General features: G+C 38.3%; 1 protein-coding gene across 1 annotated transcript; it reads left to right on the top strand.

The window, feature by feature from the left end:
- The first annotated feature begins 529 nt into the window (after positions 1-529).
- CPSF2 (cleavage and polyadenylation specific factor 2) lies at positions 530-25,243 on the top strand. The gene is made up of 15 exons (XM_074148798.1): positions 530-741; positions 2,206-2,365; positions 2,457-2,562; positions 3,699-3,828; positions 4,126-4,241; positions 4,960-5,147; positions 5,565-5,855; positions 6,506-6,606; positions 6,944-7,144; positions 7,808-7,960; positions 8,537-8,762; positions 10,294-10,593; positions 11,582-11,716; positions 11,822-11,930; positions 24,559-25,243. Exons 1-14 carry the CDS (start codon positions 530-532, stop codon positions 11,912-11,914), a joined length of 2,412 nt encoding a protein of 803 aa, XP_074004899.1. The 3' UTR covers positions 11,915-11,930; positions 24,559-25,243.
- Positions 25,244-25,820: the final 577 nt, after the last annotated feature.

Raw genomic sequence — 25,820 nt, 5'->3', positions numbered from 1 at the left:
CCTGAGGCAGGCAGCGGCGGAGGTAGCGGCTCGGGGGGCAGCGCGGCGGGGGGGGTTCCGGGCCCGCCGAGCCAAGCTCCCCCCTTCCCTTCCTCCTCTTCCTCTAAGGAGTGGAAGGGGCCGGGACCGGCCGGCGAGGTGCATCCCATCAGGGCCAACCGCTGTCTCGGCGGCGGGGCCTGGCCGGGCGATCCCTGCGGAGCCCCGGCCCGCCCGGTGCTGGGCCCCTTCCGCCCCGGGGCAGCCGCCGGGCCTGAGGGGCGGCCCTGGGTCCGCCATGTCCGGGTGTCGCCGTCTGGCCCCGGGGGCTGCTGTTAACTGCGCAGCTCCGCGTGATCCCCTTTACTTTACTGTAAAAAGAAAGGCTCTTTCCAAAAAGAAAAGACCTACATCGATCAAAAATTAATATCGGAGACTTCATTGATACCCAGTAGCTGTATTGAACAGCGTTCACAACCGTTACCCTGCATATTCTCAGAAAGGTATGAAGTTAGATCAAAATAAATAGGCATTTCCTTTGCATTAGTCAATGAAACATTTTATTCTCTCATCCAGATTAGTTCTTTTGGAGATAAAACGCTTGGAGAGGAAAATGACATCGATTATCAAGTTGACTACGCTTTCAGGCGTGCAGGAGGAGTCTGCCCTTTGCTATCTCTTGCAAGTAGATGAATTTCGTTTTCTTTTGGACTGTGGCTGGGATGAAAACTTTTCTATGGATATTATTGATTCCCTAAGGAAGTAAGTAGTTCAGTTCATGCGCCTTTTTTTTTTTTAATAGTCTTGTCCTTTTATGAAAGTTTTCAAAATACCATGCAATGACTTACGTATGGTGATGTTAAATCCAAAATTATTCTTTCTGTTGTTATTGTTTAAAGTATGTTTTATATGAAGGGAATTATGTTGCTGAAACATTTCCAGTAATAACCTGGGTGTTTTCTTGTGAGTCTAATGAGTTACATCTATTAAGTGTAATTCTCAAACTCTTCTGTGTTTATTTTGGCTTGGATGTTTTGTTTTTTCATAAACATGACAGAGAACAGAGTTTATGGGAGACTGACCTTGGCTCTAAACTATTTTAGAATGGTTAACTAAGTTTTAAATGAAAGAATCGTTAGTGTATGGAGGCTGAATACAAAGTAGTTCAACTCTTGCCTCTTGTTTCAAGCTGAATAGATTTGTCAGTCTGGAAAAGAGCATGCATTAGTTGTCCCTGTCCTGCAAAGAAACAAACCTGCCTAGACTTTAATCCTGAACTTCTGCAGGTTCACAGCAAGGAGCTTTGCTGATGCAGGCATTGATTACAAGGTTAGGACTGAAACATAGAAATTCCTGAAAGAAGCTAAGGTTTGTGGTGCTGCTTTTGTAGGTTCACTTTTCCAACATTGACAGACTTGTAATGTTTGAAGTCTTTTAACTGAGGATTATTGTGGACTTAATTTATAAAATTTTTTGAGTGTCTTATTTGAGAAGCAATTAGATAAAGTCCTCTTTAGTAACAGCCGTCAAGAAGAATGTATGTGCCCCAGTTACTTTGTGAGGGAACAAAAAGCTTTCAGCCCAACTTGTATTTTCGGTTGTTGTATGTTTTTTATGCCCTTAAGTGGTTCAGTTATGGCGGATAGTAAGTTTTTAGTCTGTGTTCTTACTTTGTGCAACACGTTGCAAGAAAAAAAATCTTCCATTTTTAAAATGAATAAAACCCCCAAAATTTATCTGCCACTTTTCTTAAATGACATACTTGACCTTTTCTGTTTTTAAAGAAATGTATTTTGATTTGATCCTTACCAATTTAAGGATTGTTCTGGTTTTGGTCCTGTTACTTGGTCTTTCTCATAAGAAAAGTTGTAGTCTGTTGTAGGTTTTTTCGATGTATAAACAATTTGTAGCATGTCTGCACTGATAGTATTTTTGGCCCCTCAGTTAATGTACTTTCTGGTGTCCAAGTATATATTAAGGTCTTTCTAATAAAGAATTTGATAGAAAACTTATGTCTTCCAGATCTTGAAATAATTTTTTTTGCATTTTTAAGTGCTTAAACATTTAGAAGTGTGTGTAAAAACTTTGTTCTAAACCTAGAAGGATTTAAGTTTTCTTGTTTGACATTCAGATTGTGTATGTATTCTCAAAATAGCCATAACAGGGAATGCTTAACACCATACACAGAACTCCTTTCACCACCTTCTGTTGTCCCTCTTTTTGTAGACATGTACACCAGGTTGATGCTGTTCTTCTGTCTCATCCTGACCCTCTACACCTTGGTGCTCTTCCATATGCAGTTGGAAAAATGGGGTTGAATTGTGCCATTTATGCAACTATTCCTGTATATAAAATGGGACAGATGTTTATGTATGATCTCTACCAGGTATATTTAAGTTGATATTTTCATATGCAGCGTCTTTGATATGGTAGACTGCTCAGGTTCTTGAATGCTCTGTACTTCTTATTTGTTTCAGTCCCGCCATAATACTGAAGATTTCACTCTCTTTACATTGGATGATGTAGATGCAGCCTTTGATAAGATACAGCAGCTGAAGTTTTCTCAGATTGTGAACTTGAAAGGTAAAGTTGTCACCAAAGTTTCAATAAATGACTTTTAGTGAAAGGCAACGGAGTCATCGTGAGTTAAAGTAACTTTTTTTTTTTTAAGGGGAGTAAGTTTTGAAATGTATATTTTGCAGGGCTGAATTCAGTAGCTCGGAGTCAGTCTGTATCAGCTGAACATTTGCCTCAGTAAATGTATGTGGAAGTGGGTAGAATTTCCACTTAATGAGGAGGAGGTCATGCCAGAGCACATTTAGATATTTCTTTCTCTTTCATGTTTTTTGTAACTTTTCTTAGAATTTGCTTATGTCTCTCAAAACCATTTTCTCATGCCTGGTGGTGGATACCTTGGAACTCTTCAGTAACCAGTAACACAAAGGAAAGCTTTCTAGCAAATGAATAGGTTGCAGTGATTAAATTCCATCTCATGGATGATTTACTGAGATCTTCACTGCCTCTGAATGGTACCCAGTGCAGTTTATTGCTAGGAACTCTGGCATCTGGAGAATCGGCAGCTTTTCAGTCTTGTTGAATTTAAAGATTAGAATGAGGGGGAGACCCTATTCTTAAACAAAGACGCGTACAAGCTGACCATCAGCAGCTTGTTTCTGAGATGCAGCATCTACCAGTTTCTAAATGCTGCTTGCCAAAACACTTGCCCTCTAATTTGGAAAACAGAAATGAGATGCTATCCTTCAAAAGCTGCTGACCCCTTTTCAAGATAGTTTTAGTAAGGCTATGTCTACGCTGCCAACTTTTGCATCTTAGAAATTTTTGAAAAAACACTACTTTTTTCATATTTAATGGAAGTGATTCAAAAAGACTTGATGGATGCATCTAAGAAAATAATGCATGTTTTAGTTATTGCTGAAGCTGTTACAGAGGCTCTGCAGTGCCTTTGAGAACCGATGGGAGGTGGAGGAAAGAAGTGGTCTTCACTTTAGTTTCTTTTTCCGGAGGCAAAATAGAAGTGAATTGCAAAAAATTTTGGAAGTTACTGGTTAGATGGTAAGGACAGATTTGTTACTGATTTTTCATACTTCATTTGACGTTTTTCCTAGTAATAATTTTGACGTTCAGTTGTTTAAAATTACTGTGTTTTATTCAGAATAACAGATTTTAGCACATACCTAAAATACTGAAAACTTTTGTAGGCAAAGGACATGGTTTGTCAATCACACCATTGCCAGCTGGCCACATGATAGGAGGCACAATTTGGAAGATTGTCAAGGATGGAGAGGAAGAAATTGTTTATGCAGTTGATTTCAACCACAAGAGGGAGATGTAAGTTTAACATAGCAATGTATATTTCTTAGATATAGTGTTAGGTGTGCGTCATTTAGCGTGTGATACGAGATGACCACAAACTTCACTTGCATTCAGATTAATCAATTTGAAACAAGTGTTAGTGCTGGGTTTCTTCATTTTATTCAGTTTTATTTATTTATAAGTGAAACAGGAAACATTCAGCTACTAATTAGTTTGATTTCTGTACGTGCAGATGTTTGGAAGCTAGCTGTTTTAGATTTTCTTTATAAAATAGAAATGCAAAAAAGTGAGATTTTGCCTTTTTTTCCACAGCCATCTGAATGGATGTTCCTTGGAAATGTTGAGCAGGCCTTCATTGCTTATTACAGATTCATTTAATGCTACTTATGTACAACCCAGGAGGAAGCAAAGGGATGAACAGCTGCTGAGTATGTATTCTGTTTGGGCTTGAAAACAGCAGTAATGTGATTTATTAGCTGCTGCAAATTGTTTTTCTGTGAGGAATTCATCACCATCCAAACTAAGAACCTTCATTAAAATTTAAAAAAAATTTAATTACTCTTCTGATGATACTGACCCCGTGGGTTAAACATTTTCCTGAGAACACTGAACTGTATTTGAAAACAGTGTATTTTACCCAGTATCAATTAATCTCTTCTTAAGGGATTTTTAAATGTCCTTCCTCAGCACATTCTTTTTTAAACTCCATTTTGCTGTTGTTTTGGTTTTGTGTTTTTAATAAAAAGACAAAAAGTAGTATCAAGACAGTGAGATCTTCAGAGCTACCAAGAAAACTCTAGCTCGCTTTAATTTTGGTGGAAATGTGGTTTTGGATCTCTTCGGAATTGTAGAATCATAGAATGGTTTAGATTGGAAAGGGACCTTAAAGATCATCCAGTTCCAACCCCCTGCCATGGGCAGGGACATCTCCCACTAGACCAGGTTGCTCAAAGCCCCATCCAGCCTGGCCTTGAACACCTCCAGGGATGGGGCAAGTATATTGACATTTAATTCATTTCTGTGTTCAGTTTGCTTTTCATTATGATTGCTAGTGTGATATAACAAACAAGAAAACCCAAGCCACTAGCATTCAAATTTTGGTTCAAAGTTTGAGTAGGTTTTTGTTTTGTTTTTAATTCTTCTTAGCTAATGTTTTGGAGACGTTACGAGGTGATGGAAACGTATTAATAGCCGTGGATACAGCAGGCAGAGTTCTGGAGCTTGCTCAACTTCTTGATCAGATCTGGAGAACGAAAGATGCAGGATTAGGAGTCTACTCTCTAGCGCTTTTGAATAACGTCAGCTACAATGTAGTGGAGTTCTCTAAATCACAGGTTTGTTTCGATTTTTAAATGCAATTATGAAGAGTCATGGAACGTGCATGCAAAAGCATTTTGTTTATCTTTAACAGTAAAGAATGGCTAAATACTGGTTGTTGTCCTTATTCTGTAGCTCAAGTTTGTCTCAGATCCTTTGATTATGTGACACAGAGTCCAGTCATGGCTATGGGTGTGTTTCTTGATACTTGTTTCTGTTTTTATCACAAGACTTGTTAGCGTAGTTTATAGTTGTTAAAAAAGAGGGCTTAAAGTACTTGTTTCTGCGTTGTTTACATTCAGCGATATTTCTACACTTGCTGAGAAGCATTGGTGTAATCACTTGCATATTGCATTCTGTACTTCCTATCAGGTTTGTTCATTATTGTAGAACTTGTGTTCTTTTAGGTAACTTTTTCTTAATACTTATTTTAGGTTGAATGGATGAGTGACAAGTTGATGAGGTGCTTTGAAGACAAGAGAAACAATCCTTTTCAGTTCCGCCATCTCTCCTTATGTCATAGTCTGTCTGATCTGGCTCGAGTGTCTAGTCCAAAAGTTGTTCTTGCCAGTCAACCAGACTTAGAGTGTGGGTTTTCTAGAGATCTTTTCATTCAATGGTGCCAGGATTCCAAAAACTCTATAATTTTAACTTACCGCACTACACCTGGAACATTAGCACGGTTCCTGATTGATAATCCTTCTGAAAAAGTTATAGATATTGAGGTAAGAGTTGTCTGTATGTCTCAGTTTTTTTGTTGTGGGCCATCTGGGGGGATATGAACAAAAGTGAACTTAATTTGCTTTTTTGAACTACCGAAAACGCTGCTAGTGGAGAAGGGAAATCTGAAATCAGTATGTTGCATGTTTAACCAATTGTGGATAAACTTACATAAAAATAGGTGTCAGGAAATGCAAAACGCTTTTTTGGTGGTGTGGCAAAATTGATACTCTACAGAGATGAGCATGAAGTTGATTTTAAATATTTGTCTTTAAGTAATGCTTTCCTTTGTGTTTTTGTTGTAAAGTGACCTATACTCTAATTTCATTTTCAGAAAACAAGAACACAAAAGTTACTGTTGTTTTGCCTGCTAGTATGACTTTCCCTGGTTCTTCTGGTTTGATGTTAGTGACACAGAAATGAAACAAACACTGCTCATCTCAGAGTATTTGCGTTCACTTATTGGAGAAATATTTCCTGAAGATGTTTTAAGAAATTTTTGTAAAGCTAATTGATTTTAATACTTTTAGAAATGCTTTTCTGTTGTACTTGCCCTTGGTATTTAAATACAAATATTCTTAGCAGCAGCATATAGGAAAAGTATTAAAATCATGTCAGCTGCTCACAGTAATATTAATTTTAATTCTATCTGCAGTTGAGAAAACGTGTCAAGTTGGAAGGAAAAGAACTTGAAGAATACCTAGAAAAGGAGAAACTAAAGAAAGAAGCAGCTAAGAAGCTGGAACAATCTAAAGAGTAAGTATATTGGCTGTTCTGCTGTTATGGTCAGAGTTGAGATTTCTCTGTGATCATTCTGCTGCTTCAACCATTTAAGGGGAAAAATGAAAATCATGGTTTTGATAGACTTGTCTGAGGGCACTGAGGAATCAGGGGTGGTTGTCTTTAGTCTGTTGTTATAATAGACCTGTTTCATCTGCCACTTGACTGTGAGCTTTTTCTCAGACACATAAACTGGCCTTGTCCTTGGTTATGATTGTGTCAACTGTTATTTTTCAGTCAGTGTGTTTATGTAATATTAAACCAGAAGGAAAAAAAAAAGTGCTAGGTTTTTTTTTTTTTAATGTCATTTCAGGGCAGATATCGATTCCAGTGATGAGAGCGATGCTGAAGAGGATATTGATCAGCCAACTGTACATAAGACCAAACACGATTTGATGATGAAAGGTGAAGGTAGTCGGAAAGGAAGCTTCTTCAAACAGGCAAAGAAATCTTATCCAATGTTTCCAGCTCCTGAAGAAAGAATTAAATGGGATGAATATGGCGAGATTATCAAGTATGTGGTGGTAATGCATACTAACATGTAGTAGCTATGAAATAATTCAAAAACAGAAGTAGTAAAAATCATTGTTTTGTCTCTTTTGCAGCACTGCTATATACTCTTCCAACTGCTTAGGACAGTTTGTGCTAAGTCTTACAGGAAGCTTGTGATAGGATTGAAGCTGCAGAGTGCTGGTCCTTGGCTTGTGTTCACACCTCTTAGGATGTGTTACACTCCAGGCTTTTTATTTTTTTTTGGCTTTTATCTTACGAGATCAAAGATTTAATTTTTTTTAACATGACTTTTTTTCTCCTTTAAATTACGCATAATTTTGATAAATTTATAACGAGGGGAAAGAATATCGTTCGTCTTAGAAAAATCTAGCAATAGTTGTCCTATTTGCGTAAAGAATAGTTGCTAGAAAAACCTCAATTTGCTAGTATTTCCCAAGATATCGAAGTTCTTTTTTAAGATAGGAAGGTGATATTTTCCAAATGTGCTCTGTTCAAATATGGAAATATTGAAGGCAAGTTTAATACAATTGTTGTCAATAAGGAATCAGTAGAAATAGTCAGCATTGTTTGGCATATACATATATATAGGTTTATTTATATATATTATATAGTGCTTTGGTTTTACTCTAAGACTATTAAAAGCAAAATGCCTTTCGTTCTTTAGACCTGAGGATTTCCTAGTTCCAGAACTTCAAGCAACAGAAGAAGAAAAAAGCAAATTAGAATCTGGTTTGACAAATGGAGAAGAGCCTATGGACCAGGATTTGTCAGATGTTCCTACCAAATGTATTTCTGCAGCAGAATCCATGGAAATTAAGTGAGTGGCTTTGTAGTTCTTGTCAGTTCTACTGGAATAGAGGCATGGGTATGGTGCAAACTGGGTAAAAGGCTAGCTTGGAATTAAGAAAGTGGGAAAGGGCTTGCTTTTGGTTTCCTCCCCACCCCCCCAAACTATCTAAGTTAGTTTTTTATTAGTCTTTCTGGGAGCATGGTGCAGAGTCTTATGGTTCTCCACTCTTAAGAAATTTGCAGTTTGTTCCCTGTCTAATGAATACAAGTGAAAGAGAAAGAACAAACAGTACAATAGTATGTTAGCATAGATACTCAAATGTCTACATATTTTGTTAAAAGAGCTTATCCAAATGTGCTTATGTCATGTTTTGGATAACCATGTAAGTGAATTTGGGGAATTTAAAGTGTTCAGTACACATACATGCTGATATTTGATAATTCTGTATTTTACTGATCCACAGTATACCTTGCGCTGACAGCTTTTGCCGATGTAGAATAATTTCAAAATATATTCCATTTTTAAATGAAATATTTTGGAGCAGTCAAAGGTTTAATCTTTTAAACTAAAAAAAATGTATTCTTTGGGTTTATTTCAAACTAGAGCCAGAGTTACGTACATTGACTATGAAGGACGCTCAGATGGGGACTCAATTAAAAAAATTATTAACCAAATGAAACCGAGACAACTGATCATTGTCCATGGACCACCTGAGGCCAGTCAGGACCTTGCAGAATGTTGCAGAGCTTTTGGTGGAAAAGATATTAAAGTTTACGTGCCGAAACTGCATGAAACTGTAGATGCAACCAGTGAAACTCACATTTACCAGGTAAGGTGCTGGAATTTGTTAGTTTTGTTTAAAAACTGAAATGTGAGATCAATGCATTTTTACCTCTAGTGCAAAAGGCAAGGTTCCTGTCCATGGGAACATCACTTTGCTTTACTCAGATCTTAATAGATTTATAATGCCTATATTTAGAGTTCCACTGTACACTACTTGCAATTCAGGATTCTTTTTGGAATCTGAAGGGCAGCCTTAAAGAGCAAAGAGGAAAAAAAAATCCTTCGTACCTAAATAGTACCTAAGAATGAATGTGTAAAAAGATAGGAGCAAGTTAACGTAAAAATAAATAAGCAAGACCTCCCCCAAAAAAGTTAATATGAGTTAATTCTTGGAAAGTGAGGCTATGCTGATGTGTGCATTATGTTAATATATTGCATTTCATTTTCATGGTTAAGCTCTAAATAAAAAACTTGGATAACTTGTGTGAAGTGTGTGAAAATTGTGTATGGTCCTGATTCAGCTTTTGAAGTTATTTAGAGGAAAGTCTCACACGTGCAGTTCAGGCATTAGTCTTTTATTCCTTCTGTCCTTTTAAAGTCAATAGAAAAACATCAATAGAATTGTGAAAAAGATACTTCTGCTTCTTTCCAGAGGAAAATCTGTTACCCTGTAGGAAGTGGAAAGTTCCAGTTATTCAGAGATATCCAGTTCTGACAGTCTTAAAACAGTGGTGTTTTCTGTGTCTGGTTTGTTGGTTGTTGGGTTTTTTGTTGGTCTTTTTTTTTTTGTGTAAGCTTTGAGGATTGCTAGTGTGTCAGAAATTACACGATTGCAATTTTTCACAAAATATTTAACTGAATAAAATTGTAATTGCTTCATATTTAATTTCAACTTTTTTATATAAAGGGGAAATTTAATCATCTGCATAGCTTTAGTTTGTTTTTCTGTTTGAAGCCTTCTGAAAAGATGAAGTGCACTGGAGATAGTGAATTAGAAAATAATAGATCTGAGCAGGGCATTAGAATCCCAGTGTCTGTTGAGTGGATGGTGCTGCAGGTGGCTCGTTAGCCACTTTACTTTGGTCACTTTAAAATCTGGTATTTACAACATCCCTTTTTAAAATAAAATATTAATTATAATTGTTTCAAAGGGTTGAAATTTCAAACTTCTGTTCAGTAGCCTAAATGTATCTAGAGAAACTTTCCGTGAAGTTACTAAGGCCAACCAAGGAACTCCTTGGCCACAAAAACGGTTTCTGATGTTTTAAAAGGAATTGATTGTGCTTGCTGTAAGTTCCACTCAAGCTTTCAGTTGTATAGGTTCTTTTTTCATTTTAACCAAGACAAAAAAGGTATTGATCTCCACTGCCTTTTAAGTTGAGTGGTGACGTGAGGGTTATAGAAATTATGCTTTGAAAGTATAGAGCGTCTTGCCTTGGTGATGCCAATTCCCTCCTTTCTCTCCCCAAAATCAAACCTATGTGGAGAGACAGTGAAAGGTAAACTGCTAATTTTAAAGCTTGAAGACAGACCCTCTCTCATCAAACTAATAGTACTTTTATTTTTGTGGAACCCAGGTCAGGTTAAAAGATTCTCTTGTCAGCTCCCTTCAGTTCTGTAAAGCCAAGGATGCTGAGCTGGCTTGGATAGATGGCGTTCTGGACATGCGGGTTTCCAAAGTGGATACTGGAGTTATTTTGGAAGAGGGAGAGCTGAGGGAAGACGAAGACTTAGAGATGCAAGTGGATATGCCTTCTTCAGACTCTAGTGTCATTGCACAACAGAAGGCCATGAAAAGCCTCTTTGGTGACGATGACAAGGAGATGTGTGAGGAGAGCGAGATCATTCCCACTTTGGAACCTCTGCCACCTCATGAGGTACAGAAATTATGCTCACCTGGGACTTCTTTTTTTGAAGAGCTCTGTATTCATTTGTGTTTTTCTAGTGCTTAGAGGTTGATACTATGATCTTACTCAAATGAAAGCCTAACTGAAACTGGATTTTCATGCTTGGTTTTCTCTTTACACCTGGTACTGTTCTTTGTTCAGATTTTATGCTTTTCAGCAAGGATGATATCTTGCATCCACTAATGGTGCCTAGCATACAGTGCCATTTATTCATGAAGATAAGATTTTTAATTAGCATGTTTCATATTTGTAGTTAGTACTTGCAGATTTGGAAATTAGTTGGCGTTTAGTCAGTCTTGGATTTTATTATGCTTCATTGATGCTATGGAAGATACTACCCTATATATACTTGAGATACAAATCTTTGAAATTCATCCCTCAGTTTCTGTAGTAGTGATTTGAGAGTTTATTAAATTAATCTTTTCTATAAATTTATCTTTACTCTTAAATTAAAATACTTTGCATGTGAGTAGATATTATTTTATCTTTCCATTGAATGATTACAGTGCCTTCTAATCGTAGAATTGCTTTTTAAGATACTGTTGTATAATCCTAAGTGTAGTCTGTTCTAGGTGCTAGATAAGCGTGGAGACAACTCCAAAGTCTGTTCAGATTCATGACAACTGTCACAGAAGTCTGTACTGGTCAGCAGTACAGGTTACTGCAGCTCTGTCCCTGGCATAACGTGGCTTGGAAGAGGGATCTTCAATGGCAGCTTTCCATTTGTCTTCAATATGTGAGCCAAGAAGGAAACTTTTCCTTTACTTGTCAGATAACTTCTAAGGTCTTCCTGTCCTGGAAATGTCTTGCTGCAGGTGAACAGAAATAGAACCAATCTTCTCATTTATAGTCCTGCAGTTCAGGCCACGTTGTTGCCAACACAATGGTGATGAGATCTTTGGAAAAATCGCAAGTTACCAAGTAGCACAAGTATTAAAATTGTGTGTGTTGTTTAAAGGTTCTTGGACATCAGTCTGTGTTTATGAATGAGCCGAGACTGTCTGACTTCAAGCAAGTTCTCTTGCGAGAAGGTATACAAGCTGAATTTGTAGGAGGAGTGCTTGTGTGCAACAATCTGGTGGCTGTTCGCAGGGTAGGTGTTCTGTGTCTTAAACGCTTTGGTAAATAATACTCCAAAGGAAAGTTAAGTTTCTAATTAGTGCAAAGATAATAAATTGAAACATGTCTTTTGTTTCAGACTGAAACGGGGCGCATTGGATTGGAAGGCTGCCTCTGTCAAGACTTCTATAGGATAAGAGACCTTTTGTATGAGCAATACGCTATTGTCTAAGGAAAATGCTGCAAAGGTGTTTTTACTTGAACTTTTAAAGACAATGGGGAATTCTCCCAATTCTGACTTTTTGTAGTTTTCTAATTTATACAGGGGAAGCCTAATGCATAAATAACAATTCACTACCCTGAACATGTAAATAACTGCTACTGTCTTTCTTCATGAATCTGTTGGTACATTCCATGTTGTTGACTTTCAAACTGTTACTACTTGTTGTCTCCCACATCACATATTATGTTTGTGTTTATGAACCCTTCTCAGGAAAGGTTCAGTTTGTCAGGACATCTTTTGGTTTCATAGATTCCCTGCCAAAGAGTACAAAATATATAAAAGTCATTCTTCTGTTCTAAAATAACGTAAGTAATTCTAAATAGTTCTAAAATAGCAGTAAGATTCGATAGGGAACTGTGGGTTTATTTTGGTTTTGTTCTTTTTGGGTTTTGTGTGGTGGTTTGTTGTTTTGGTGTTTTGTTGGGGTTTGTTTTTTTTTTTTAAATAACTTCAATTTAGAATTTAGGGGACAGTCTTGGGTCTGTCTTTTTTTTTTTTTTTTTTTTTTTTTTAAATAATGGAGGTTAGTTAAAGTATGTTTTTAATAGCCCACTTAAAGCTAGACTATCTAAACTTTCCCCCAGTGTTAATCTTGCTGCATCTTAATGTTGTATCTGATCCATCTTACTGATTTGTTCCAGAACAGCATTTCATGTTCTATATAAGTATTAATCTGCAGGATCAAAAAATTTCTTTGGAAAGGTACTCTAAGGAGGCTGGATAATATTGTCAGGCAGTTTAAAATCCAGTAATTGTGTGCTTCAGAGTAACTTCGGTACAAACTTACAGAATTTGTAACTTCTAGCTTTTGCAAAATTATGCAAACTATAAAATCTTCTCTTGAGTTCTGATTTTAATACTTTCAAAGTCTAAAGCCTTTATCCACGCGTTGCTGTTCGTTCAGAGTGCCATGAGCCACATTCAGGAAGATCCTTTATCTTGAAATTTGAGTTCATGTGATGTATTTAATGCTTTTGTGCCACGTTTCATTCCAGTGGCATGTTTTGTGCTGTTTTTCATTCTAGTTGACAGTGGGACTTTCTGTAGCTGCTGATGCTAGGAATTAACCTTACTTTTTAGGTGAAGGTGAGCAGAGTTTTGGGCGCCTTAATTTCTCAGAAATTAACTTATGCAAACAAATGTCCTCTTGAGAGTTTATTTCATCCTTTTTTTTTCCCCTTTCCACATGTGAATCAGCAGCTTTGGCAGTGGAGGGTTGCTTGCTTGTTTCTACCTACAATGGCAATGTAATATGTGCTCTCTCCGTGTATGTTTAAATAAAACCTTTTTCAAAAGTGGCAAAAAATAGCCCTGTGGGCTATCCATGGAAAGATAATTTACTTTGCAATTCATTCTTGACAAATAGTTTTCTATCTGTTCTACAGACTCTTTATTCTGTTTAAAATAGTAACTTCAAACTGAAGAGCATGTTAAAAAAAGCCCCAAAATAAAAACCCCAAAATAAAAAAAAAAAAAAAACAAACAAAACACCTGCTAGAACTATGTACTAAAAATGTAAAAAAAAAAGGAAAATTTAATGCTGAGTGAAAATGTATTTTGTTATACAAAGAAAATCTTTGCTAGGAATGACTGAATGGCTCAATGCTATATATTTTTTTTCTTCTAAACTGTAGAAAAATGTTTATTTTCCATTATATTGATGGTGAGAACTTCATAGAAATGCTCTGTTTTTGTAGCTGTTTTGTAGGAATGCAGTGTAAATCTACATGATAGCAGATGCTTGTTGGTGAATAGTATTGTATTACTATTGTTGCTGATACTAATGAACTTTTATAAAGTGAGTTACTTTGTACATAATCATATTGGCCTTAGAACTTTTAAGTGGAGGGCCTAGGGTGGGCAGAGATCACACATGCCTGCGTGGAATATACTAATAAAGAAAAAAACCTGTAGGAAATCAAACTAAAAATAGTGCTGTTTTTAAGAAAGGGATAAAGACAAGACAGCATGGTCATAAATCTTTCTGTTTTTTTCTTTTTTCTATTCTTGTTTGTTTTTTTTTTTCCCTATTGATTCAAATTCAGCTAAGTGACAAAAGTTTAGTGTCAGCCACGAAGTTCCTGTGTGTTCTGGTAAAGAGGAGAACCCTGAATGGTGCCATCACTAAGGAAAAGACTCAAGTATGAGCAAAAAGGCTAATTATTCTTTTTTACTCTGTTCAGCATGAGTGTGGCTTGAAATCAGACCTAGAAAGCAGAAGGGCAAGGCAACAGTAGTCATCTGAGTGCTGGGACTGGGGAGGACTGGGTTTGTGGGCAGCTCTGGTGGTGAGAGGCTGAAGGGGGATGCAGGACCTCCCTCTGTAGCAGATGTACCACCGGCTGTGCTGTGGGGTGGGTGCGCTCCTCCGCTGTGCGTTCATTACTGGTAACCGGTGTGGAACTGCAGCAAATTCCCATGAATTTTGCCTAGTCTGCTATCAGTTCTCTGATAGATTATTATTGGTTTGTTGTTTTGTTTTGTTTTTCTTTTTGCTTAACTGTGATTCGCTTTAAACAATAATTGAACTTCTTTGTATAATTTTCCAAGTTACTCATCTCATTCTTGTTTGTTTCTAAAATGAAAGATTCATTTCTCCTTTCCTCCACAAAATGTCAATGCTACCTCTGACTGTGAGCTGTATGTTCTGACTTTGGCATTTTCTTCATTAGCAGTAAACATTTGATAAGGAGTACCACTTCTTAATCTTTGCTGTATTGCTCTTGAGGGCAAGAATATTAACTTCAAGTCAGACCTAGTTTTGGTACTTATTGACCATTTAGAAATACTTCCTTCCAAGGGTCTTGGATAAGTCAGATGCCTCAGCTAAGAAGAGCCAGGGGAGCATGGAGACACAGGAAGGGGAGAAACTTGCCTTCCCACACACCCAAAGGCTACAGTATTTGTAAATCCTACCTTTTGTATTCTCTTCTTCCTGTGCCTGTGTAGTAGAATATGATGACATATTTCAAAAGACTAAGGGAATGTAGAAGCAGAACTCTGTAATAATAAAAAAATAATTTTAGAAATAATTAAGCTGTTCCCATTGTCTAAACACAGCTTTACCCTGAAGTTAAATAACTTTGTGTGGGTGACAGTCTCATTTTTTTACTTTGACAGTAGGTACTGGAGGTGAGGTGAAGCTGAAAATCTTTCTTCTTTTCCTTCCCTGAACAATATTTAGACTTAACCATATCCACTTCTCAAAATACGCTGCTAATGGAAAGGCAGTATGTCGTGCATTCACTCAGAGTAACAGTCTCATGAGAACATTTGAGATCTATTTGCTGGTGAAACTTGCTTGGGAAGGCAGGCATTCTCTGTCTGTACTAGCTCTTAATTGCGGTCAAACACTATTAATTTGGAATAAACGAGCAACACCTCAACCCCCCCAGTCTAAATAATTGTTATAGATGGTTGTATCCTAAAACACATTGTGCAGAATCAAGATTTCTTTGATAATGCGTGACGTATTCATATTTCAGTCTGGTAAGGGGGAGTGTATTCCCTGGCAAAAACAAACTACTAAAATTTTTGGAGACTTTGGCAAAAGAAATCTTACTGTAAGGATTTGAACACTGCACAATATTCTGTTTCATGGCTTTTAGAGATGTTTTCGTAGTTTTAAAGAGGTGGTGCTGGGGAAGATGATCTCGCAGTCAAACCTGATGAAAAAATGTGTCCAGTAAACAGAATTTTAGGTCTTGATCTGAAAACTGTCTAAGGAACCGATGGTACTTCAGAATGGGGTAGTTAAACTAGATTAAAATCTTTAAAATTGTCTGTTGAAATTTATTTTTAAAAATACTTCAGTCTTAAGTCTTATCTTCTCTCAGACTCTTTCTGATTGGAAGACAGGTATTTTTGAGTAGAACTTCCAATAAGCCACGTAGCTGTTCTCCTGGAAAAGAAGGATCCGTAGAAACTCAGAACGCTATGAAGAAGCAAGTTTGGTACATGAGCTTTAAGCAGTAATAACCTGTGTGTTGTTGCGTAATCCTCTTGGGTGATGTGAGCTGGATCTGTGGCCCAGGAGCCCAATGATAATGAGCTAAGCATCTGCCAAAAAGTATAGTTTGTAACTGCAATCTGGTATTCACAAATCTTGATAATGAGCAAATACCTGATTTCAGTTGTGTAGGCTTTTCTTAAATATTTCTCATTTTCTGTGCAGTTTTTCTGAAGCGCTAAGGACTTCTCTAAAAGATATTTTTGAGAAGTGGTTCTAAAGAAGTTCACAATGATGATAATTTCAGTTAAAAAGGACAAAACCCAGACCACAAACTTTCTGTCTGAGTCAGCCCAAGGTTGATAGCAGTTTTGGTAGTTGACTTTGGAAAATTATGTAGGGAAGGCAATGGAAAGAGTTCATCGTGTAGTGGTGATGGTTTCCTTGCTGGTATTTAAGATGCAGAAAATAAAGCGTAATATTTAATATCAAGTAACAATATCAGAACTTTTGCAGCTAAGTAACTATTCCATCTCCAATGTATAAAAGAATTATTTTAGATAGAATATTTTTTTTTCCTTTGTTTGTGGCTAATCAGTTTATAGGAATATGTAGGTGTCAGTTCTGAAGAATGAACCCTTAGCAATGCAGTCATTAAGCGACAACACTTGGAGTGATCAGTATCTCAAGCTCATGGTTTCATGGATAACCTTCTTAGGGCTGTCGCTCCCTTCACTCAGTTGCCTTGTCTGCACGGAGTCTGGTGTAGTTGTATCACCAGTTCTAAACCGTAACGTTGTGACACAGAGCACAGTCACGTTCTAGGCTGCTTTGCAGCCTTGTAAATCAGAACAAGAACTCTTATCTGGAGCCAACCAGCTTACATCACCAGAATGAGTTCCTGCCAAGAAAAAAATGATTAATAGCTTCAAAGGTGAAACCTGGCCTTTGATTGGGGTTTGTTTAAAGTTTGTAGTTTTATGTAAAACCATTGCAGTTAATCTAATCTGGAGAAACAACTGCTTCCACTCCAGATCTTTATATTTTTGTAGGAAGAACAATTGGCTTCAAAAGTGACTGGCCGGGTATTGGTGATAATACTTGCCTTAAGGTATACATTACAGTAATTGCTTCAAAGTTAGTTGTGTTAGTTTTTTTTCCTCTCTCATGGTGTAGATCACATGTCAAAAAGTGGGGGATGGGACATATGATAACATTGCCACCTATTTTACGATTTTACCACATGCCTGGGGCAACAGTGGTAGCTTTTCCAAGTTGTTATTTGTATTAGGACAATATTGTTGTGACGTCTGTTTTTTTCAGGGAACTTGTTTAGCTGCTTCAGAGAGAAAACCCTGAGCATGGTATGATCAATACTTCATAAATTCCGGGCAGGTGCTCTGCGAGCCACAATAGGGAACTATCCTTAAAAGTCATCAGGAAATTCATTCTTTTTGCCATTTTGCAGCTCCTGGAGGAGTTGCACAGCTGGCAGAGCATATTGCCCGTCACCGTGCCAGACATGGCATTTGAAAGCCTGCCAGATTGCTGTGTGCTGCTGCAGCGTGAGCCACAGCGAGGATCAGTGGTGTGCGGCAGGAGGAAGATAGTAAGCGTTTTATTTTTTGCCCTTTGTAGGATCACAGGAGTTAATACGGCATTTATAAAGAGTCTAACCTTTTTATTCTGAACCTACCAGGCACTTGGGTTGTGTTTACCAGGGTAGGTTTAGCTCCTCTGTGCTGCAGGAATTTATAGAGAAGTCATGTTCTCGATGTATTCCAGTAAAATTTTTATTAGCATCAAAGTTTGGAGTCCCTCTGTATAGCCTGCTTTTCATGTTTTATGTAATTTTATTATGCTTCAGTATTTCTTTCATAATCTCCCTGATTTTACTAATGCACAATATTGCAAATGCAGTATAAAACTAGTCAACTGACTTTAAATCATTTGTGTATCTCTAAACCTCTTAGGCTGATTAAAAGTGTTAAGGCTATTAGTATTTTTTATGTAACTGGGTCTAAATTTAGTTTCTGTTGCAGTCAAAAAACTCTGTGGTATTGCAGACCATGATCCTAATCTGCTTCCTCTTGGAGACGATGGCAACAGTTCTCCAGCGCAGCTTTTGTGTTTCTGTGTATTGGTGACTTGAATAGTTCATATCATGCTTATCATAGAAATTCAGTAATGACTTTTCATAGTTTCGATTTCTTTTCCAGAACTGTCAAAATACTACCTTTTTCTTGTGTGGAATAGGATTTTAATTACTTTTGGGTGTTGTTTTCATTAATCCTTGACTTTTAAAAATGTGATTTGAGTAGCTCATAGGCTACTGCTCTGTTGGTTGGTAGGAGGGAACTGTTGATACTTTAACTTCTGTTAAATTCTTCTGATTCTTGTATGGAGAGGCAAAAAGAAAAACGTTAAACTGCAAAAAGTACAAATCATGTATGTAGTCCATACCTTCCAAACTTAGTAGCTGTAAAATACCTGCATGACAGCCTCATCCTGCAAAACTGTACCTGTTTGATCATTCTGTGTAGCCTGTTCTTACTGTTTTAACAACTTAATTATTATGAAAAAGCCATAAAGCCATGCCGTTCATGCCATCATACATTAATGACTTTATTTTCTGCAATATTGTGCATTGCCTTTGGTCAGTCAAGGTGCATGGTCTTGATCTCGCATGCGCTCATGTTTTATGTCATAGCTGGCAGCTTGCTGTAAAGTGCCAGCTTGAAAAAAAAAAAAAAAAAAAAAGACTCTGCATTGGTAATGGAGGTATTGGAATATCTAGTGAAGGAAGTCATCAGCTTTGTATTCAGGGAAGCTCTTGAAAGATGGAACATTTAACTAGTAGCCTCATTGCTATTTATATATAAAAATGAGTGCCTTTAGGCTGATGTACAGAAACTGGTAATTTACTTTTTTATTTTTAATACAAAATTGAAGCTTATATCTCTAATGCATGTGTGCGTCATCTCAAAACCAGCTAGAGACTGCTGAGTGTGAGCTGTATGTACAAGTCAATAGTTATATGCCTAAGAGTACGGAACTTGTGTGCTTCACACTTCTGGTAATTTTACTTCTACATTTGCGGGACTGTTGAACAGATAGTTTTGTAAGAAAGAAATAGCTTACAAATTATACAGTTATTTCTTTGGTCTCTGAATGGAATTTTCCTTTGCTTGTCAGAACATGTGCTCTCACAATTTTGAAATTGTTCTAAAATAACCCTTCTAGCTACGGCGGGGGATACTTTTTCTGTAGGGTTGAGCTGTCTAAAGAAATGAACCATCTCCTTGAGACTGGGGAGAGAGATCTGCCTGGGTGTTCTTGGCTTGGAAATAAGGTACGGATGGAGTGAAGAAAGATCTTTAGACAACGTGGAAGGTAAGGAGAAATAACTAAAACTGTGATGAGTTTTCTAGGGAGATGTTGTTCTGCTTTGCTTGAGAGGGTAATGGATGTCTTGTCAACTGTTCCCTGTAGAATTTGCCCTGAGTTTCAGATCTGGGAGGGGCTTGCAGAGTTTCACCGGCAGATCTTTCAGTGTGTGTCAGCCTGTCACGTCAGAAGGAAAAAATGGTGTACGTTTTTCTCCAGGGTAAGATTTAGGTTCTGATTATGACCAGCAACAGAAAGAGTTAAGAGTTACTCACGGATCACAGAGCAGGGTCTGCAGGTCTAAGTTTGATGGCTGTAAGTGGTTCATGAAACGTTCTGTGCTGGGTAGTTTGGCTTAGTTGCTTTATAGTTTAGGTTATGGTTAAGGACAGGGTTAGGGGCACCAGGGTTACAAATCTAAATTTGAAGAGAGAAGCTAGATTGAGGCTTGGTACTGACAATACAAATGAGTAGAGCACTGAAGGCAAACCATGGGTATTCTTGGTAACTTCTGCCTTATCCACTGATGTTATGTTGATGCCAACAGCAAGAAGTTACAAGACTCTTATTTCTTGTATATTCATAAGCTTCTGATACAGGCAGCACTCCATCCACTGGTCAAAGCATTGGTCTGTAAGGTTTTGAATGCACAGCTTTGTGTAACTTGTTGGATTAAATGATACTGACTTGTGCTGCTTGTTTCATTGTATTGATCATACCATTCTGCTGCTTAATAATTCATTAGTTCAATCATATGCAATATAATTCTATGAAATCCAGATTTAAAGGGAGTTTTTATAGTTGGGCTCTTAAATATTGAAAAATCTTCCTGGTATTCAATGACTTTTCATTATGATATTGACTTTTTTTTTTTAATTAATTCCTTAAGCTCTCTAAAATGGTGTTTAAAACAATAGTAACTTCCTAAATGTATATTTGATTTCTTATTGCAACAGCTCTGCTGCATCTTCTGTGTATTGTGGCTCTAAAAGGGCAGATGGGCGGAAGTCTCCGAACAGGGTATCGCACTTGGAAAGTCTGCTGCTTACTGATGTGTGTACAAAGTGTAAAAGCTCTCTCCTGTGGGCATTGCAGCACTCTTCTTACTGCACAGAGCTTTTCTGCGTGACTGAGGAAAACTGCTGAAGTACAGGATTATTTACATTATTTTGAAAATTGTCAAGTCAACTGCTTGGCTTTGGCTCCAAGGTCTCGTTTTCATATTGTCTAGCAAATTTGTAGCCCTGGAGCCCGTAACTAGTTACGACTCTATGCAAGCAACTGAGATTTAGCTAGCAAGGCACCTTTGATAGCTAGTCTGATTGGATATCTAACTATGCTGACAAAATGGTGTGCTTCAGGGAAGAAAAGGAGGAAAAGAGGGAAGTGGGGGAAGATGGGCAGATTTCCCCTTGGTTGTCTAATTACACTTCTGTGGCATATGCCTAAGAATTACTTTCTGGATCATCAGCTTCACCCTATTTGTGATTTATGTTTATAATACTCTGCTTTAGCATAACTAGCTCCTCAAGCACAGGACCTTTTTCTCTTTTCTACGTTGGATCTGTAAATATCTTCCACTCTTTGACCTGATACGTTGTGTGGGAAGAAGAGCAGTGACTCTTTCATACTAACACCAGGAACGTCACTAAGGTGAATAGGAGCCTACTGTTCCCATCCTGCCTATGGAAACTGGAGGGTGTGATGCAGACCATTAGAAGCTGAGATCTTCCCTTGGAATCAGCTGGGTTTCTGCACCAGGTCCCCTGGGTTCCTTGTGCATTTCTTCCCCTTAGGAGTCTCTGTTCACTTGTGGATACAATGGATGGACGGTTATCTTAAATGCTTTTTTCTTTTTTTTTTAGTAGGGGGACTAAGTAGGGGAGAAGACTATGTTAAAGCAGCATACTTGAATTTCTTACTCCACTTTACAATTCCATACATTCTGGCTTTTTCAGACACCTTGCTGGTTCCTTTGGGAGGCTCAGCAGCTCTGCTTTTTTGTCTTTTCTGTGAACCCTTTTACTCAACCATCAATGCTTTGTTATTTCCACTTTTCTAGGCTTTTCAGCTTGTGGAAGTGGCAGTTCTGAAATCAAGCCTAAGTAAGGATGTAGACTCTCAGTGGCTCAGACAGCTTGGGATTTTTCTCGTAACACTGTGGGGTATTGACTGCTCATTGAGAGAGGAGCTACTGTTCTTCGGGGATGTATGGATGTCAGGATGGGGCAAAGCTGCTCTCGATTTGAATTCTTCAGTCAAGAAATGGGTTATTAGGCAGATGGAAGTGGTCTGTCTACTTGTTCTTGCTGTCTGATTAAACTAGAGCAATTCGTGGAATAAACATCCCAATAATCTAGACACAGAATCTGTAGAAGTTATAAAGACTGTCATATAGTGTTTGAACCATGAAGTCTTTTACTCCTAGAAAAACATAACTGAGGAAAAAACATGTCTTGTTTTCCATGACTTCTGGTGAAATTTGATGTGCAGAACTGTTAAAACCAACCCTGTCTTTTCGGAACATTGCATTCCTAATGATAACGGGGAAGCTTCTTTTGCTGCCTTGCATGATAAAATATCAAGGAGGTTCTAGATTTTTTTTTTTTTGAGTTCTCTTCATCATATCCAGTAGCTGTAGCAGTAAATCATTTCAGAATCCTCTGTGCTAGTTACTACCAGCCACATCATTAGAGAATGTGGTAGAAGGGATTGCAGTTCGAAGATGAAAAGTACGTTATCTCACTCCAGTCTGATGAAAGTAACCAAAGAATTTCAGTGCAGACGCCTCTTCTGCGCTTTCCCTGTGTGTGAAAAGAAATCCCAGTATAAATGGCTGCAAGTGCAAGTCATTTTGATTTAAAAAAAATAAAATAAAAAAGGCAGTTGTGATACCAACTGTACAGTTGGCCAGAAATAAAAATTATTGTGGTTAATGTTAGTGAAGACCAATCCTTTGTCGTACAAACCCAACTCGCTTCTCCGTATGCCGTGTCTGGGTGTGATGTCTTCTTCTAACCGTAACCACGTTCATCTTCTCGGTTCAGGACCGTGACGCCCAGCTCGTGCTGGTGGGATCGGGGCAGGGGCTGGGTCTCAGTGGTCTGAGGCTGGAAAGCGGGACATTGATGGTGCAGCTCAGTGTGGTCATAAAGAAGCTTCTTTGGAAAAGCAGGATGTGTGTCTCTGGGCCCAAAATAAACTCTCTTTTGGGGAAAGTACATCGTTAGAACCAATGGTACTTTTGTGTTTGAAATTGCATTCTGTGTCTGAACAAACTCCTCCGTTATAATCTTCGAGTAACTTAAAAAGCCTCACTTCTGGTATCCCACTTAAAAGGGTAATTATTTTTTTTCTTTTTTAACTCCCCATTGCACAGATACTTGAAACCTCCTGCAGATAATGTTAATTTGTTTTCAGTATGTATTTTTTTAAAGCATTAGTTCCTTAGCAAGTTATGCAAGCCTTTGAAACAAAAGCAGCTATAAAAAGAAATCTGAATGAAACAACTTGCATAGCAATAGCAGCCCAGTTGTGGTATATATGCTAGAACAAATGGAAATCGGGGGGGGGGGGGGGGAGAAATATGCCAAATCTAGAACAAATAAACAAATTCAAAGTAAATCATGAGAGGATTTCCCACAATTTCATGTCAAAGACTGCTGTTGGCAGAACAGGGATGAAATACATGTCAAACGGTTTAATCTGGCTTTCAGAGTCTGGAGCTCTTCAACTTCATTTTTATCTTGGGATACGTGGCCTTGGTTGGTGGAAGGGTAAAGGGGGTTTTAAGTGCCAGATGGGCCAGGAAACAGGGCCTGGACCGAGCATTTCTGTTTGTTGTGGTGGTTTGTATCTACTTTAGTTTTCATTCATTTTATTAAATGTACAGATGTGCTTGCAGCTGCAAAGTTCCTCTGGGATGTGTCCTAAATTTGTTTGGATAGAAATGGGGGAGGCAAGAGTTAGTAGAAGAGTTGCACATACACTTTACTTCCTTGACTGGCTTTCACATAACTAAAAGGTGGATAAGAGATACTGTTATACAAATGTGATTTCTAACTACTCTTTAAATCTTCCCAACATGTCAGGAGTTCCAGGAATCTTCTGACTTACGCTCTCCTAATATTCACCTGCCCTGGACTCTGGTGAGTGAGTGAGAGGCGCTCAGGGATTATTGTAGGGCATGTGGAGAAACTCTGGATTTTGAAAGTGCATTAAATCGTGCATCGTGACCTTTGCAAATGGCCTTCACAAATCAGCAATTTGACAGTGCAGCATAAATATAACTGCTTATGATGGTCACAGAAAAAATATTAGATGATTAGATTATAGTGATGGGATACAAGCATATTTTATTTTTTAGCATGTGGCCTGGTTTATCTCTTAATTTCTTTGCTTGCTCTTCTTTACACGAGACTTTAAAACCAGATATTCATTCTGATGGAGCAAGTTATCAGAAGTCATTACAGTGATTACGTGGCGAGTCGTTCACGGGGGACACACATGGATGAGTTACAGTAGGGTTAGGGTGTAACTGTTGTTCCTGACTCCTCCTGTCACAGCAGGGAATTAAAATCAGGTTTGATGAGTAAGTTCAAAGGGAGAGCCTGTGACAAAGCAGACATCTCCCTGCAGCTCCTGGCTGCAGCCAAACGCGTCGAGGAGATGAACAGTCATAAGAACTGAACTGGGGACACGAGCCCTTTCCCCAATAAATTGTTATGTGATGGCTCACGTGCTGTTAGTGATATCACTTCAGTTACGTGTTGATGCGTGAAACAATTCTTTTGCAGATGAGCCTGAATTTTCTCTTAAAGTGGTAGGAGATACGTGTAGGGAGCGAAAAGAGTCAGCTGGCCAAACTTTCCTCAGCTTTGCAATTAGAGGCTTTAAAGCGAGGGTGGCCACAGAGGGGCATTGATGTCAGAGCATTTCCTCAGCAGAAAGCAAACACTTGTCCGTTCACCCCTAAGGGGGCAAGGGAAATTGTTAGGAAAAAAAGAAATTATGAAAAATTGAAAAACAAGGCCAGGCAGCGCGCAGGGAGAGGACTTAATTGGTTGCATTGGGAAATCATCAAGAAAAGTCCCTTCTTTTGATTTGACTCACTCCAGACTGTCTTTCTCAAGTTGTCACTCGTCTGCGTGTGTGGTGGATTAAATGGCATCTGTTTCCTTTTGCTGTAGAAGTACGCCTGAACATATGAAGTGAAGCATTTGGTTGATCACATTTTAATTTTTTTCTTTTTTCCTAGTGCAAGGTCTCCGGGGGATCGCCCAATAAAAACTGGAAAGTGCTACCATTAGAAATAAAAGCAGAGCCCTTGAAATCAAATGAAGCTTATGTGTAATTATAAAACCCACACAGAGATGGAAACCCAACACCAGTTAGCAACGGTATCGTTTGCCCCCTCTCTGGGATTTTAGCTTTACAGTCTCCACTCTTTGTTAATACCAGCCATGAATGTAGATTCGATTGTCAGTGATGCCATTTTGCCTTAAGAAATCGGGCACTCCGTGCTTCTGTGTGCCTGGGTCGGAGAGAGAATCCAGATCCTGGGGTGGTGGGTTGACCCCGGCCAGCAGTTAAGCACCCCCACAGCGCTCACCCACCACCACCCCCCCCCGCCGAGTGGGGTGGGGGAGAGAACAGGAAGAACAAAAGCAAGAAAATGCCTGGGTCAAACTAAAGACAGTTTGCAAGTGAAGGGAAGAGGGTGCGGAGGTGCACCTGCCATCTCTCGGGATCGATGCCGCTGTGAGGAAAGCGAGCTCCATTCCAGCCAGACGCGGTACACGACGTTTGGATGCCATCGTGCCAAATGAAGCCCTCTGTCCTTGTTAGATGGATTCGGTGCTGCAGGTCTGATGAGCGATGAAGATATTAACATTTCTGACTATCTGAAGCAAGACAAAATAAGGATAATCTGGAAATGGATGAAATACAATAAAAAAAAAAAAAAAAATTCAAAAAGTCAAGTAAAGCTTTACCTGAACTTAAGTGAAAAGTTTCACTGATCCCTCCCACCCCCATCAAATGCTTAATGATTTCGTGGAAATAGCTTATAAATGGCCCTTAATTAAATGCCATGATTATTAACGGGAGACTTTCTGATATATTTCCAAGGATAAACTCCAAAGAGATGAGGTAATGTGAGCACTGAGAAATACACTTTGCTTAAAAATTGAAGTTGAATGGGAGACAAAAGGAAAAAGAAGGTGAGAGAGAAGGAAAAAGGGCTTTTCTGATAAAATCTTACTAAACTTTCTGGAAGTGTGACAAAATATCTAATCAAGAAACAGTGTCTGGGGAACAGAGCAGATTGACTGAGAGCTCTAATACTAATTTTCATCCAAAGGTGGCACTAGTCTTTCGCAGTTGGAGTTCTTGTTGAGAGATGGGAAAGGCAGATACCAAGAAGCCCTCAACTAATCCAACGCTTACCATTAATCCCAAACAAACCATCATTAGTGTCTGGTTTTATCCCGCTTAGTCCTTGCTGGATAGTGAATTATG

This window comes from Numenius arquata, chromosome 6 (genome assembly GCF_964106895.1).
Source record: "Numenius arquata chromosome 6, bNumArq3.hap1.1, whole genome shotgun sequence".
In the NCBI taxonomy this organism is placed as follows: domain Eukaryota; kingdom Metazoa; phylum Chordata; class Aves; order Charadriiformes; family Scolopacidae; genus Numenius; species Numenius arquata.
This window is presented reverse-complemented; position numbering and strand designations above follow the sequence as displayed.

What these genes read in the sequence shown, in the direction of transcription:
- CPSF2 (XM_074148798.1), top strand. Translation starts at nt 530, where the DNA reads ATGAAACATTTTATTCTCTCATCCAGATTAGTTCTTTTGGAGATAAAA. An exon ending in TTCAACCACAAGAGGGAGAT is followed by an intron (nt 3,829 to 4,125) that starts GTAAGTTTAACA and finishes TTTTTTCCACAG; the next exon opens with CCATCTGAATGGATGTTCCT. An exon ending in TGGAGTTCTCTAAATCACAG is followed by an intron (nt 5,148 to 5,564) that starts GTTTGTTTCGAT and finishes TACTTATTTTAG; the next exon opens with GTTGAATGGATGAGTGACAA.